General features: G+C 36.8%; 1 protein-coding gene across 3 annotated transcripts in view; it reads left to right on the forward strand.

The window, feature by feature from the left end:
- The window catches only part of CSMD3 (CUB and Sushi multiple domains 3), a gene marked incomplete at its 5' end in the record, with an annotated part of 631,488 nt that overhangs the window by 530,699 nt on the left and 85,710 nt on the right, over window positions 1-15,079 (forward strand). For all 3 annotated transcript variants that reach the window (XM_082045128.1, XM_082045129.1, XM_082045130.1), the window contains 4 exons: window positions 577-693; window positions 7,368-7,577; window positions 10,950-11,138; window positions 14,639-14,816. In XM_082045128.1, the coding sequence (XP_081901254.1) occupies window positions 577-693; window positions 7,368-7,577; window positions 10,950-11,138; window positions 14,639-14,816 (694 nt within the window). The remainder of the gene's footprint in view (window positions 1-576; window positions 694-7,367; window positions 7,578-10,949; window positions 11,139-14,638; window positions 14,817-15,079) is intronic.

Raw genomic sequence — 15,079 nt, forward strand, 5'->3', positions numbered from 1 at the left:
AGTTACTTTATTCACTGTCATGCCTAAAAAAAAAAAGCTCAAATATGGTTTTAGTACAAATTCTGGGAATATGTGTGTGTGTACATTTTCTAAGTCTGTTTATTTTAACTCATTTTTAGAACAGCAGGATATAACTGCAGTTTTTAAAAGGCCTCCTGAAATATTTTAAGTACACAACCAACTTTTAAAAATACAATATTGTATTATTCCGATGCTTCTTTGCAAACTATTGTGGAATTGTTTTAATGTTGCTATGCATTGTTGTGTGCTGCTTGGCTGTTCACAAGGGTGGTTCATCCAGATAGAATGTGGCATAAACATCTCTTTTTCAGGTGCATGTGTTCCCCACAATAGTTTCAGAGTAGATACATGTTTTTAAAGTACCTACTTGTAAATTACTTTGCTACAGATATTTAGTAGTAAAAGAAAGTTTCTGTATTTTCTGAAACAAAAAACTTGTTTATTATTGTATTATTAATGTCGGAAAGATCTTCAGTGTTCTGGATTAATTCTTTAGCTCATTCTACCCCTCTGAAAAATGTATTTGTTTTCTTTATTTATTTACTTTTTTCACAGCACAATGTGGTGGTGGTATGTCAGACTTCAGTGGAGTGATCCTGAGCCCTGGCTTTCCTGGAAACTATCCTAGCAGTTTGGATTGTACATGGACAATAAAGCTACCTATTGGTTTTGGTATGTGATCTTTAATGGATTATTTTTTTTGAGGTTTTTATGGATTCAAAGCAATGAAAATAGATTTTTAAATATTGTGAATATATATTCTGTAATATATATATAAATATATAATTCATTTAAAGAAATTATCAAAGCCTTAAAAGAAAGATATACTAAAATTTTCTGATAAAGACAAAATTATTTAATTAGAATTAAGCTCAATTTTCTAACTTAACATGCTTGATTTCTCTTTGTGTGATCATAACCCCCCCCCCAAATAAATAGCAAAATCTTTATTCAAAGTTAGCCAATACAGTTGTTCCACCCAATTTTTTAATGCTTGTGGCACTTTTGTAAGAGCACATACACTTGAATTTTTTTCTTTATGTTAGTTCAATAACATGCTGTTTTTTCAGGTGTTTTCTATTTTGCTTTTGCCATCTTCTGTCATCTTCTTTACTTTGTGATACAGAATTTCTAGGTTTTCTGTAGTAAATGAATGTGACATCCCAAATAGTTTTCTCTACTACATCTGTTCATATTCTTTCTGTTCTGTTTTTAAAATCAATTTTGTAATCTTTTTGATTATAAGTATAGTCAGCCTGGTTCACTTACCATTTAAATGAAAGTCAGTTGTTGTGTATCAGTTGTTTAAACTGAAGAATAGTGACATTAACTTAAAGAATCTATCTGTGGGAAACACAGTCACAATTTTCAAGTCAATAGGTTTGTGGGTTTTTTTTCATTTGCTTGTTTGCTTACTTGCTTTTTTGTTGGCTTTGGGGTTGGTTTGTTTGTTTGGTTGGTTGGTTTTTTTAATAGCATTTTATGGAAATAGCATTGATACTTTATTTCTGTCATTACCTTGATTTTAGACATCTTAAAATGACAGCATCTGTTATTTAATCATGAATCATAATGTTGTCTAGAATCTTTGGATCCCATGCAGATCCCTGCTAGTTTTCCAGTCCATGTGTAGAAAAACTAAATACTTCTTTTTCTAGGAGAAAACTAAAACTGCACAAATTGAAATATGCTTGACATTTTTGACCATTTCTAAACAAGGTATCTTTAAAATTGAATTGAAAATTAAAATTTCATTGTAAAAATTAAAAAATGACATCCAAAAAAAGTGATGACTAAAAATGGTTTTAGTGATGCTCTGGTTCTAGTCCAGTGGAGGCACATACATCTGATTATTTTGAATAATAAATAGAAAAACTCAAAAGCAACATCAGGAGAACATTCTATAGGCTTTCAATTCTTTAAGTTTTTCTAACAAGACCTTTTCCTGGTTAGAAGTTACAGTTCCTAAGCTTTTCCACTTTATGTTAGCTAATCACACTATGTTGATTTCAATCAACTTACAAAGTTACTTTATACAATTTGTTGCTATTCTTTCTGAGATTTATTGCTAAATTTTATATATAAACATGTGAAATACTTATTCAAGAGGCAAAAAAGCTATGGAAAAAAAACAGTCTAACAAGCAGAAATCTGAGACAAACAGGCAGGTGCTACAGTCTGAGCAGAGGGTGAATAATTCAGAAGAATACTATGGGTCAAGAACTTGCAGAGAAAGACAGCAGAATACAGAGAGCAAAATGATAGGCATACGTACAATATAGCTTGTTTTGTATCAAACAAAGTGGGTTAAAATGACAGTAAGATAGCATGAGTTGGCAGTTATGAATGAGATTTTAAACTTTGGAAAGTGTTTTATTCACAGGATCAAATAAAAGGTCAAGCCTACATGGACAGAGAAAGAGCAAAGTTTGGAAATAACTGGATTCTTTGTGCAAGAAGTATTTGGAAGGCTTGCGAAGTCAAAGAATGACATAAGCAGAAATTTTCTTATCACATATAGGCTGTCTTCAGATACAGAGAGACAGAGATAATCAGAGTTAAAGTAATTTAATTATGCACCAAACTTTTTTCTTGTGACATATAAAATGTTACATACTTCAGAAAACCATTCATAAACTTTACATGATATCTGGGGAGAAAGCTCTAAAAGACAGTGAAAAATACTACTTAGTTATTACAGTTTAGCAGTTACAAAATTATTCATGACTTTTCAATAATTAATCTGACATTTTATCTTTTCCTTTCAAATTTATAGGAAGTTATGTTGATTGTCTTTGCCAGAAACACCAGTGGGACTCACTCACCTTCTTAATGAAAGTACTCAATTATCATTCCACACTTGCACTAATTCTAGACAAAATATAGATTCTGTTTTTTTGTAACCTATCTAGAAATATGTATAAACAGGAAAACTTTTAAAGAGTTCTATAGCTACTCAGCTACTGAGCATTTTCTTCTCATCCTGCCACATAAATGTTGTAATATATCACCTAGTTAAGAGGGGTAGGAAGATGCCTTCTTTTTCCTTATTGAATCAATGATCTGAAGGATTAGATGGAGTGGACTCTCAGTAAGTTTGCAGATGGCACGAAGTTGGGTGAGAGTGTTGATCTGCTGGAGGGTAGGAAGGTTCTACAGAGGAATCTGGACCGGCTGGATTGATGGGCTGAGGCCAATTGTATGAGGTCCAACAAGGCCAAGTGCCTGGTCCTGCAGATGGGTCACAACAACCCCAGGCAGTACTACAGGCTTGGGGATGAGTGGCTGGAAAGCTACCTGGTGGAAAAGAACCTGGGAATGTTGGTCAACAGCTGGCTGAATATGAGCCAGCAGTGTGCCCAGGTGGCCAAAAAGGCCAACAGCATCCTGGCTTGTGTCAGAAATAGTGTGGCCAGAGGGACTAGGGCAGTGATCATCCCCCTGTACTTGGCACTGGTGAGTTTGCACCTCAAATCCTGTTTTCAGATTTGGGCCCTTGGCTACAAGAAAGACATGGAAGTGCTGGAGTGAGTTCAGAGAAGGGCAGCAAAGCTGGTGAAGGGTCTAGAGCAAGGGTGTCAAACTCATTTTCACCAGGGGCCACATCAGCCTCAAGGGCCAAATGCCATTTTAGGACTATATAAATTTGGAAGTAGCCTTGGAAGGCAACTGTGAGGCTGATGTGGCCCCTGGTGAAAATGAGTTTGACACCCCTGATCTAGAGCACAAGTCTTATGAGGAGTGGCTGAGGGAACTGGGGCTGTTTAGCCTGGAGAAAAGGAGGCTCTCTACAACTATGTGAATGGAGGTTGTAGCAAGGAGGGTGTTGGTCTCTTCTCCCAAGTAGAAAGCAATGGGATGAGAGGAAATGGCCTCAAGTTGTGCCAGGGGAGCTTTAGATTGGATATGAGGAAAAATTTCTTCACTGAAGGGTTTTTCACACATTGGAAAAGGCTGCTCAGGGAAGTGGTGGACTGACCATCCTTGGAGGTGTTTAACATACACATAGATGAAATTCTTAGGGACATGACTTAGTGCCAGTGTTATCAGTTGGACTTGATGATCTTGAGGGTCTTTTCCAATCAAAATGATTCTATGTTTCTATGAATCAAATAATCAGAAATTTCATTCCACGAGATCATCATATGGCACAGTGTGTGTGTGAGAATTAAAAAACTGAACTGCAGGTTTAACGGGAGAAGTACTGATGAGTGATGGTTAGATAATATCATTTTTTGTGACTCGGAAATCATATACATGTTAAGAGATGTAAGGAGTGTGGCCACCTCCTCCCACCGCTCCAGCCGAGGACCCTTCTGCTCAGCTACTGGTGCCCAGCCTAGTGTCCAGGGACACAATGTTTCTGCTCAGAGTGGGGGACATGGCTGCCACTTTCCCATTTGCAAATTCAAACAGTATCGAAGATGAGCACAGACTTGCACACACAGAGGACACTGACATGACTGGTCACACAGACTGCCACAGAGAAGGTGCTGCCTTCAACAGCACCTACGTACAGGACTCACAAAAAACAGAAGCACGGGCAGCCATATCCCCTTCTCCTTTTGGGCTGGCAGAGGCAAAAGTTCACTAGTGCAGGCACACACACAACACTTTCTAGGTTCACGAATACACACATTTATGCATCCCTTGAGTGTTCACCCAGCACCCTTGTCTGGATCTCAGACATCATTAACTGTTTCACCAGTCCTCTACTTGCCGTCCAGTCCATCTTGATGCCTTCCTACTCACCAGCTAGTCCAGTTTGAAGTTTGTTAGCAGGTGACACATGTGCAGCCCCCCACATCCCAGGATTGGAGAGGATGTAGACACTTGCCCTCTCAGTAGCCAGCAGCAGGCACTGCTGAGCTCCTTAGTCACCTCACTCACACAGCTCTCCCCAGTAATTGGTTTTGAGAACATACACTATTCCTACTCCAGTGGCTGTAAATTAAAGACCCTCAGACACCAGGAAAGACCCTCACACCCACTTCAGGCCAGGGACACCAACACCTCTGCTTCTGACACCAGTGGCTGGCATCTAGCCCATTCACGCTGATCCTCCCATTAGCTGGAATTCTTGGTACAAGGTCTGTAGAATCATATAATAGTTTGGGTTAGAAGGGACCTTTAAAAGTCATCTAGTTGAATCCCACTTCAATGAGCAGGGAGATCTTCAACTAGGTGAGGCTGGTCAGAGACCCTGCAGGACTCTCTCTAGATCCAGAGAGCTATGGCTTCTCACTCCAGTAGCTGACACCACAGGCTGCAGGGCACTCACACCCCTGGTCTGAATCCTGCAGCTAACATCAAATTCCACTCACAGACACAGACCTCACCAGTAGATAGCACATAGTCCTTGTAGCACACATACACAAGGTATAGAGAGTGAGATTACACAAAGACAGATTTAAGAAAAGACATGAGATAGTTAAGAAGATATGAGATGATAGGACAGACTGGTGGTCAAGTACAGAGCTCAGCCAGACAAACATACTGACCCTCTCCATTCTACATGCACCCCGCCCCTTTTATACCCTTTCTGGCTACCCTCTTCGTTGTTCCTCCCTGTTCCCATCTCCCCTACACATCCCCTCAGGGGTTTGTATAGGTCTGTCAGTTCCTGCACTCCTCCAGGTGTGGTCCTCCTGGTTTATAATCTTATTAGTTGCAAAGTCCTGGTTGAATTTCCTGGAAGTTGTGCTTGTAGTTTCTTGACAGCCTATCAATTAGTGTGACTGGCAAGGTTTGTTTTTTCTCATTTGTTCCATGTTTGCTTTGTCAGTTCTGTGTCTTTGTATATTGGGCAATCCCAAACACAAATACAAACTGAGTGGAGAATGAATTGAGAGCAGCTCTGAGGACAAGGACTTGGGGGGTGTTGGTTGATAAGCTCAACATGATCCAGCAATGTGCACTGGCTGCCCAGAAAACCGGCTATACCCTGGGCTGCATTGAAAGCGTGACCAGCAGGTTGAGGGAAGTGATTTTCCCCCTCTACTCCAGTGAGACCCCACGTGCAGTATTGCATCCTGCTCTGGGACCCTCAACATAAGAAGGACATGGACCTGTTGGAGCAAGTCCAGAGGAGGGCCACAATAATTACCACAGATCTGGAACACCTCTCCTATGGAGACATCCTGAGAGAGGTTCATCCTGGAGAAGAGAAGGCTCCGGGGAGACATTATAACAGCCTTCTGATACCTAAAGGGGACCTACAAGAAAGTTGGAGAGTGACTTTTTACAAGGATGTGTAGTGATAAGACAAGGAGTAATGGCTTTAAACTGAAAAAAGGTAGATTTAGTTTAGATATAAGGAAGAAATTCTTCATCATGAGACTGGTGAGACACTGAACAGGTTGCACAAAGAACCTATGGATGCCTCATTCCTGGAAGTGTTCAAGGCCAGGCTGGGTTGGTCTTTGAGCAACCTGATCTAATGAAAGATGGCATTGGAATTAGCTATCTTTAAGGTTCCTTCCAACCTAAATAATTTTGTGATTCTATTATTGTAGTTTCTGGTTTCCCTCTTTTCTCTTGGTTTCCCAGTTGATAAAATCCCTGATCAGATAACCTCATTAGAATAAATATTCTCAGACTCCGACTCAACCTCATCAATTAGTGTGATCAGGTTTGGTTCTCATCACTGCCTCCCTCAGGTTTATGACCTTGCATGTTCTTGTTTATGATTTCCTCATTTTCTTATTTTGCCTTACTTCATTTAAAAATGCCCTTGACCAGATACTCTTAGAGAAGCAGACACTTTCCTTCCACTTACCTTTACAATATATATAATCCATATTATAAGCATAATTTTTACTGCATCATTTTTTCTTCTACAGGTGTTAATATATATCAGCTGAGATAGATCAGTTTATGTGAAATGCAGCTATTTCTGACAGAATTCTGTCACTGTTTTCTTCCAGGTGTGGCGCACAAAGCATTTTTTTCTTTTAGAAGAACTGGAGGCTATTTTATGCAATTTAAAACAGGAAAGACCTCACTAAATTAAAAGTATTCAATGTTCATAGCTGAAATTTACCCTAAATGCACAAACAATAAACTTTGCCAAAAGGTGACATATAAATAACCTACAGTTCAAAGCCTTAGATCATGTTAGTATTTCAGTGTTAGCATTTTTTTCCTTGCCAGCCTCTCAGAATTAGTAATGCATGAGGAGAATCAATGCTTCAAACTGAAATCAGTGGAGTGTACATGGGAGCTTAACACTCACATTTCCACTGATCTACATTGTTTTCTGATATTATCAGTGTAAAACATACATACTTTATTTTCCCTGCTGGTATTGCTACTGGTGGCTTTTATTTATTGACAATGTTTTTCAGGTGTGCATTTGCAATTTGTGAATTTCTCAACGGAGACCATACATGATTACTTAGAAGTTAGGAGTGGATCTACAGAAACTAGCACGATTATTGGGAGACTAAGTGGCCCTCAGCTACCAGCCTCTCTGTTCAGCACGACTCATGAAACCAGCTTATACTTTCACAGTGATTACTCACAGAACAAACAAGGATTTCATATTATATACCAAGGTGAGATTTTGACATTCTTATGTGAGAAAAAGGTGGCTGTTGGAAGATATTTCTTTTTTGGAATTCCTAAAACATAAACATGGAATAAAAGAATTGTGAGCTTCAAACCCCAGTGTTATACATTGAGATCAAATAGAAGAATGCAGAAAATTAAAATGAAATAGCAAAAATTGCATTTTGTCTTTAAAAAGCAGTTCAAATGTAAGCAAACTGATCTGAATTTGGTTGGTCTATTAATTTACATTGCATGGCTTTACAAAGTAAGAATGTCTATTATTCAATCTTTATAAGCATATGGGAATCTCAATTTTGTCTCTTGGGTTCTGGAAGGGGAAAATCTAAATATTGGTTCAGAGTACTTGATCCATGTAGGCTAGTACAGAATGATGCCAACTCAGAAATCTCCAAATCCATTTTATTTCCTGGTTGGCAATATTGCTAGATGATTCATGTTCTCTTGTACCCAAATAGGTCATGCTAAGCTGGTGAAGACTGCAAGATCATAATTCTATTTTACAATTGCCAATTCATTTAAAAGGGATATTATAAAAGGGTATATTATAAACTATAAGTTTCACAATATGAATAACATCAAAGGATGATTTAAAGAGTTTTTACTTTATAGTGGTCTGCTATTACTCTTTCAATAGATAGTAACAAGTCCAAATTAACTTGAACTCTATGTAACATTCTGAAAGTGAGCCCCTCTGAAGAGCAGGAGCTTTTAAAGAAAAAGTCACTTTATGACTTAAATTGCTTGGTAAGATTTTATTCACTTGTTATTTGGCATATGATACAATTTTTAGGAGTAAAGGAACTTTAAAATCTACTGACTTTAAAATTTACTGTTAAGAGGGCAGTAAAAGACTTAAGAGCCTATACTATTACTGCTATTAACAGTAACAGTAATCATTTCAGAAATGCTGCTATTTGACAAAGAATTAAAAAAATTAAGTTCCTCTCTGTGTTTTTAATCACATGAGAGAGAACTGTTTTCTTCAAAAATATACAATAAAAAAGAAAACCATTATTGGTTCAGAAAAAAGTTCTATCTAGCTCAGTACATTATTTCCAATGGCAAAAAGAAATACTGCTTAGCAGCAGAGAAGCCTAACAGGTTTCTTTTGTACTTTTACAGTATCCACAGTTGCTGTCAGACTCTTAATTCTATTATTTTGCAATTTGATGGCACTTTTACATTCAGTCTTTCCCCTGTTTTCATGATTTTTTTGAACTTCAGTCATATCACCCCGATCTCTTTCCCAAAAACCCATGTTTAGCCATGTGCTTAGTAGTGCTATTCTTTGTTATAGGCTGTATCATATTAAGATATAGAAATCAGGCTCACTGAACTGTAATTTAAAGGATCTTCTCTAAAGATAGATGTGATTTACATTGTGAAATCACTAGTCCTTCAGATCAGATCTTGAAATTATATGTTAACATATCTTGGTTCAGAAGCTCTTCTGGGTGAAAGCCAGCTGGTCCTGGTCCTTTGCCTTACCTATTTAGTGAAGTATTTTTGTATTTATTTCAAATTAATCTAGAACCTTAGACCTGTGTAATGCAAGCACTGTATCTTGTATCTTGTGGTTTCTTGTTTGGGTTTTTTTTATTTGTGTCTTTTTTTTTTTTTTTTTTGGTCATTTGTCATGAATTATACCTCCAGTTCCCTAGATGTCAAATGTTTCTTTATGGTCAGCTGAGACATCTTCTGCAAAACATTTTTATTTAAATGCCAACATTTCCCTATTGTAGCTTTTTAAACTTTCCTACTGAGTCACATAGGCATTTCTCTGAACCACTTTAGTATTCTTTTTATTCTGAATTGTAGAATGTGTTTTACCTGGACTTTTAAAGTAGTGTAAATTAGCAGATTCCAAACTACATTACCTCATTTTTGTATAATTTCCTTTCCAGAAAATTTTATATCCCTATACTGGGTTTATTTGCCTCGCTCCCTCCCAGTTCAATCAAACTGCATTATGACTGCTATTGTGGAGCAGCTCTCCCAGAAATACTTCTCAAACTAAGGCTTGAGTTCAAAATGGTTCAAATCTAAAATAACATTTTCTTGTGGCCTCTCCAACTGCTTATTCTAGGGAATGATTATTTCCCTTATTCAAAATTTTATTTTGTTGGGTTACCCTGATGAGGTGGACATTTTGGCACTTACTACCACCTATTGTATTTTTGCATCTTGTCTAATTTTACTTAACATTTCCTGTTAGCTACCATTTTCCTGTTTAGACATTTGTAGAGTCAGCTCAATACGACATTTACATTTCTGTTTCTGGAGTTTTGCTTTCTAACTATGAGTATTCCGTAGTCCTTCTTTGTTTCTGGTAGTATTTTTCTTCCATGGCACTTAATATAATCTCTAAACACCAGTGTTGCTCTCCCACCTGGAAGTCTCTGCCCTATCAGTCTTGGAAAGGTGGTCACCTGGCAACATTGGATCCTCCTGCTCCATGCCATGCCTTTCATGTTAGGGCTCTTGGTAGGTTCAAGCATTCTAAATCCCATCTCCCGTGTTTTACATTCCCTTTTTGTTGTGAGAGGGCTTCTTAGTTTGGCCCTTTTTTGTTCCTTAATACTTTATTCATCACGCAGCATGCAGTATAGGGTACCTGATTTTCTTTTCTTATTTGTTCTGCTGTTTGTCATTCTCATGCACTTTTTTTAGAGGTTCATCAGCTCTTAGCCTCTTCCGTTTCATAGCATCACATCAGTCTTCCATATCTGTTAGTTTTTTCCCATGTCTGTAGTTCAGATACTCCTCTACAGCCTTTTTAATTTTCACTGTCAGCAGCTTGGATCCTTGTTTATGGTCAACGTCAGGGTGCACTTGGAAGCAATTTGTATTCTTAAGGAGACAGTCATTGGCCTACCTTTTGAAGACTTAAATGGAGAAAACACAAAGTGTAAATTAATTTTTACTCTCTTCTTATTTCCATACTGCTGTACTTACTAATATTAAAAGAAAAAATTAAACATCTAGTCTCATTTTTGCATTAGTGGACTCTGTTCAAAAAACCTGTTGAATAGTATGTTGGGTATTTGTTCACACACACATTATTAAAGCATAAACAACATAAGATCATTTAATCTTCTGTTGTAGTATTATGTTTCCCATATGAGGTTTGGAATTGGAAATTAGCTTTTATGCATATTTCCAGAATTGCTGTGCTTTTCCTACTGTAGGAGCAATGATATTGACTGTCATCATGATGGAATTTAAGACATATGAGATCTCCATGATTTGTAAATTTTATTCTGATGCAAATATTCTATTTTTTAAATAATAAGAATTTGAATTTTACTTCCAACGTTGTGTCCCCCCTGCCCTTTATTATTATTTATTTATTTCAGCATATCAGCTACAAAGCTGTCCTGACCCTCGGCCATTTCGTAATGGTTTTGTTGTTGGAAATGACTTTACGGTTGGTCAAACTATTTCATTTGAGTGTTTTCCTGGCTACACATTAATTGGTAATTCAGCTCTGACTTGTCTTCATGGTATCAGCCGTAACTGGAATCATCCTCTCCCCAGATGTGAAGGTATGTTTTGGGTGACCTATGAACCCTTATTATTTGTAAGTCTTCCTAAGGACTGTTAACTGAAATCATTTTATCATTTCAATTTATAGAGACCTTTGTTTGTTTGGTGGTTTTGTATTTTTATATTGTGGTCTTTGCAAAGTAAGTATCCAATTCTGTACATGAAAATTTTTGCAGAAAATCTGAAATGTTTCATAGATATATGAAATCTCTGAAAAATTATCTGAGATGATAAGTTTATTTTGGAAGGTTAGCTTTAAGGTCTGGAGTGTGGAGACTCGTGCTACTTTTCAGTCTAGGTGGTACTACAGAGTAAAATCTCTGTACTGAATCAATAAAAAGATTCAGAAACAGTTTCCCATCTCTGGCCACTAATGCATTAGAAAGTAATGTCAAAGTGACATAAAGTGCAGTTGTTCTCCATTTAATGCTGTCTGGAGGCCTCTCTATATGTATTTTTGTTGTGAATGAGATTTTGTTTAAATAATATTTTTTAACCATTTACACCTTTTCACTCTGATATGCTTGAAGCAGGTAATCAGATTCAAGGAACTGTTGTTTGCACATAGCTGAAATTTAGAAGAGACAGAATGAATGTATATGATGATTCTGTAGAGGTGTTTATCTTATCACTAGCTATGCTGAAAGCAACCTGTACCTAACCAGCAGGCCAAAGAAGGTCAGTCACCCAGTGTCATCAGGCTCTCAAACAGAAGAGGATGGATATTTTGGTAACACAGAAATCTCTTTGAGTAATATCTGTGCACCACAAAATCTGATTGTGGAACTGGAGACTGAATTTTCTTCCATATGAAATAGTTACTTTCTTCTGGAAGCTCCAGGTTTGTCACAATTGTGGCAACAGTCAGACAGCAATGTTAGGTTCCTGGAAAAACATAGACACAGTGAAGATATTTAATACTCAAAACTGTCACCCCAAAATTTTATGCTCCTGGGACCACAAAATCTAAACACAATTAAGTTATTGACTGTTAATTTCTCTATATGCCTAAAGTTTCCACAAAGATGAGATTTGTACAAGGTGTTGTGTGCTCACTTTCACATGCCATAAACACCCTCCACAGTTTCAGGAGGGGGATTCAGGACCTGAGTTAAAGGCCTAATTTCCCTCTATACTGAACCGTAAAAGTTCAGGTCTCAATACCAAGCAAGCTGAAGAGGAGTTCCTGGATTTTTTGCATTGTATTCTGAATCATCTACCTGAATTAATGTACTTAAATTAGAAGCTTCATTACTCAAAATTCCTTCTGCATCCAGTGAACCACAGACATTTCTGAGGGATGTGGTAGCTAAATTAAGATGTATCTGATACTGAATTTAGAAGGAGAAGCCTTATCATATAAAAGAGCGATGACACCTACACTGTCTTTTGAAAGGGGCAGAAGTTAATTAACCACAATTAAGTTTCAATCCCCATTTTCTGGATCCTGAAGGAATAGTAATGTTTTATGTCTTAACTGCAAAACAGCTTAACTTTTCCCTAGTTCTAGCTGTATTTTCTGTGCCTCAGAATCAAGACAAATGATTTACTGGATGGAGTTGTTCTGTTTTTCTGAATTACCTTACTGTAACCAATATTTTAATTAGCAAATTCTAAGATGCCCAAAGTATGTTGCTGTTCTGAGTATTTCTCTTGATGAAGTTCCTGAAGAATGGCTGGAAATTTTTTGTTTCTATCTAATGTGATATGAAAAGATGCAGATTAAAAAAAAAAAAAAAAAAAAAAATCAACCTAATTGATATTGGAGATCTAACATGTCCTGTGCTGCATAATTTCAGACTGCCAGTGTTACTCAGCTCCTAGAAAGTTGTATTAAAGTATGCGAGGTTTTGTGCAAATATTTACTGTGGTAGTTTTAATAAAGATTTTTTTTTATATTTTTATATGCTACTGATGGTTTTGAGTTTTGTTTTTTCTTTACTGTTGAAGGAAAAAAGATAATTAAGTATCTTCTAGTTGTACTTCATTTGATTTGAGATAAAGGTCTTGTGTTCAAAAACGTTAAAATGAAATGGGGTTTTTTTGTATATGTCTAGTGCCAGAAATGTACAGTATGTTTTAAATTTGTATTTACTTTAATATCTTTATTGTAACACAGCATATACAAAGACTTGTTTAATGCCTCAGACTTCTTGAAGTAGACAATCTGAATCAAATATCACTAAATTTTTTCCTGTTTAAACAGTTTTGTTCTCTTCTCCTTGCATCCTCATGCACCTAAAATCCCTCCAACCTGTGCTCAACACCATTTAACACTCTCTGACCTTTCTTAACTAATTTTCCTCACTTTCATCCTTTTAGAATCTATTTCCTCTTCTTTTCCAAGAAATGTCATTGCCTGACAGTTACCAGTGCATGGCTTTACTCTCCTAAGACTGTGCTGCAAAATCAATTCTGCCTGCACTGCTTAGAAACCGTTGAGACTTTGAAGCTAAAACTGAAGAAAACCAGTATCCCAGCTGTTGAGTCTGAATGTGACTGTGAAAGTCTCCTTATTCTACAGTTCAGCACCAAAATATATATATAAACCATAACACATGCTTTACCTAGATATAGACAATGCATAAGTCTTAAATGTCAAAGCTTTATTTGCAACAATGGATACTCTGGTTAGAGCATATTTTAAGGAATCTGGGTTGCCATTTCATACCCATTTGGGGTGGAGTGGGGAGTAACAGAGGCAAAATAAAGCAAACTGTACTGGTTTAGGCTTTGCTTGCTTTTCCAGAACTAGGCTTCTATAACATAATTTCTCTTCTGTAATAATAGGGTGGCATCATATTCAACATGCATCAGAAACGTCTGTGGAGAAAATCACATAGTTTGGCCTAGTTTTCCTGAAATGCATAGTTATGGAAGTCTAAAAGCTGTATGGTCAGTCTTGCACTGTATGATGTCTAAAATAAGTACACTTCAACAAGAATTACACAAAGGACTCTTACTTTGTCTATCAGAATTTATCTCAGGAAATGCAAAGTTGCTATTCATACCGTTTCACACAATATTTCAATTTTCAAATTCCTCTCTATTTTTCCCCCACTCATCCTCCATCAGCTTAGCATATCTCTTCTCTCACCTAATAATTTTGGTTGGCTACCTTCTTGTGACAATGAATGACAGCAACTAATGCGTTTCACTGCTATGTTGTAGCTGGCATTTGCACAAAGCCAATACAAAATAGTTTTCAGTTGAGTAGGGAATAATTTAACCCAATGTCTAAATATTACTTTAGTTCCAGTTCTGATAAAATTTATTACATCAGATTTTTTTTTTTTTTTTTAATTTGACCAATAGTGTCACAACAGACTTCTGACTCTTGGCAAAAAGCTCAGTAAAATCTGTTTTCTATATACAGCAATGGTTTTACACAATCTAGTTGTAGTGTACCAAGTGTGTTTAAAGGTATGGCTTTCACGCAGTCTAAGAGGAATGCAAGAAGCATCTAATACTTTTTTAAAAACAAATATCTTTTTTATAGCCCTCTGTGGAGGAAATATAACTGCAATGAATGGCACCATATACTCTCCAGGATACCCAGATGAGTATCCAAACTTTCAGGACTGCTTCTGGCTTGTAAGAGTACCACCTGGGAATGGAATCTACATCAATTTCACAGTTCTCCAAACAGAGCCAATATATGATTTCATAACTGTCTGGTAAGAAAACACTTCTGGCATTTACTTAATCTTCATGTGACACTATGCAACAAAGTATGAATTAAAGAGTCTATTTGTGATTTCTCCCTTGACACTGGAATTCTGTATAGGGGAAATGAGTGATTTGCACGGATCCATGTTTTCCAACATACCATTCTCTTAAGATAGCACTGGACATAAAGTTTCACAGTCCTTGTGTTAAGAATTCAAAGCCAATAATAGTGTGCCTCAGTTTCTCAGTGAAGAAGAGTTCAGAAGTATGT

The sequence above is a fragment of the Streptopelia decaocto genome, assembly GCF_964273445.1.
Source record: "Streptopelia decaocto genome assembly, chromosome: 2".
Classification (NCBI taxonomy): Eukaryota; Metazoa; Chordata; class Aves; order Columbiformes; family Columbidae; genus Streptopelia; species Streptopelia decaocto.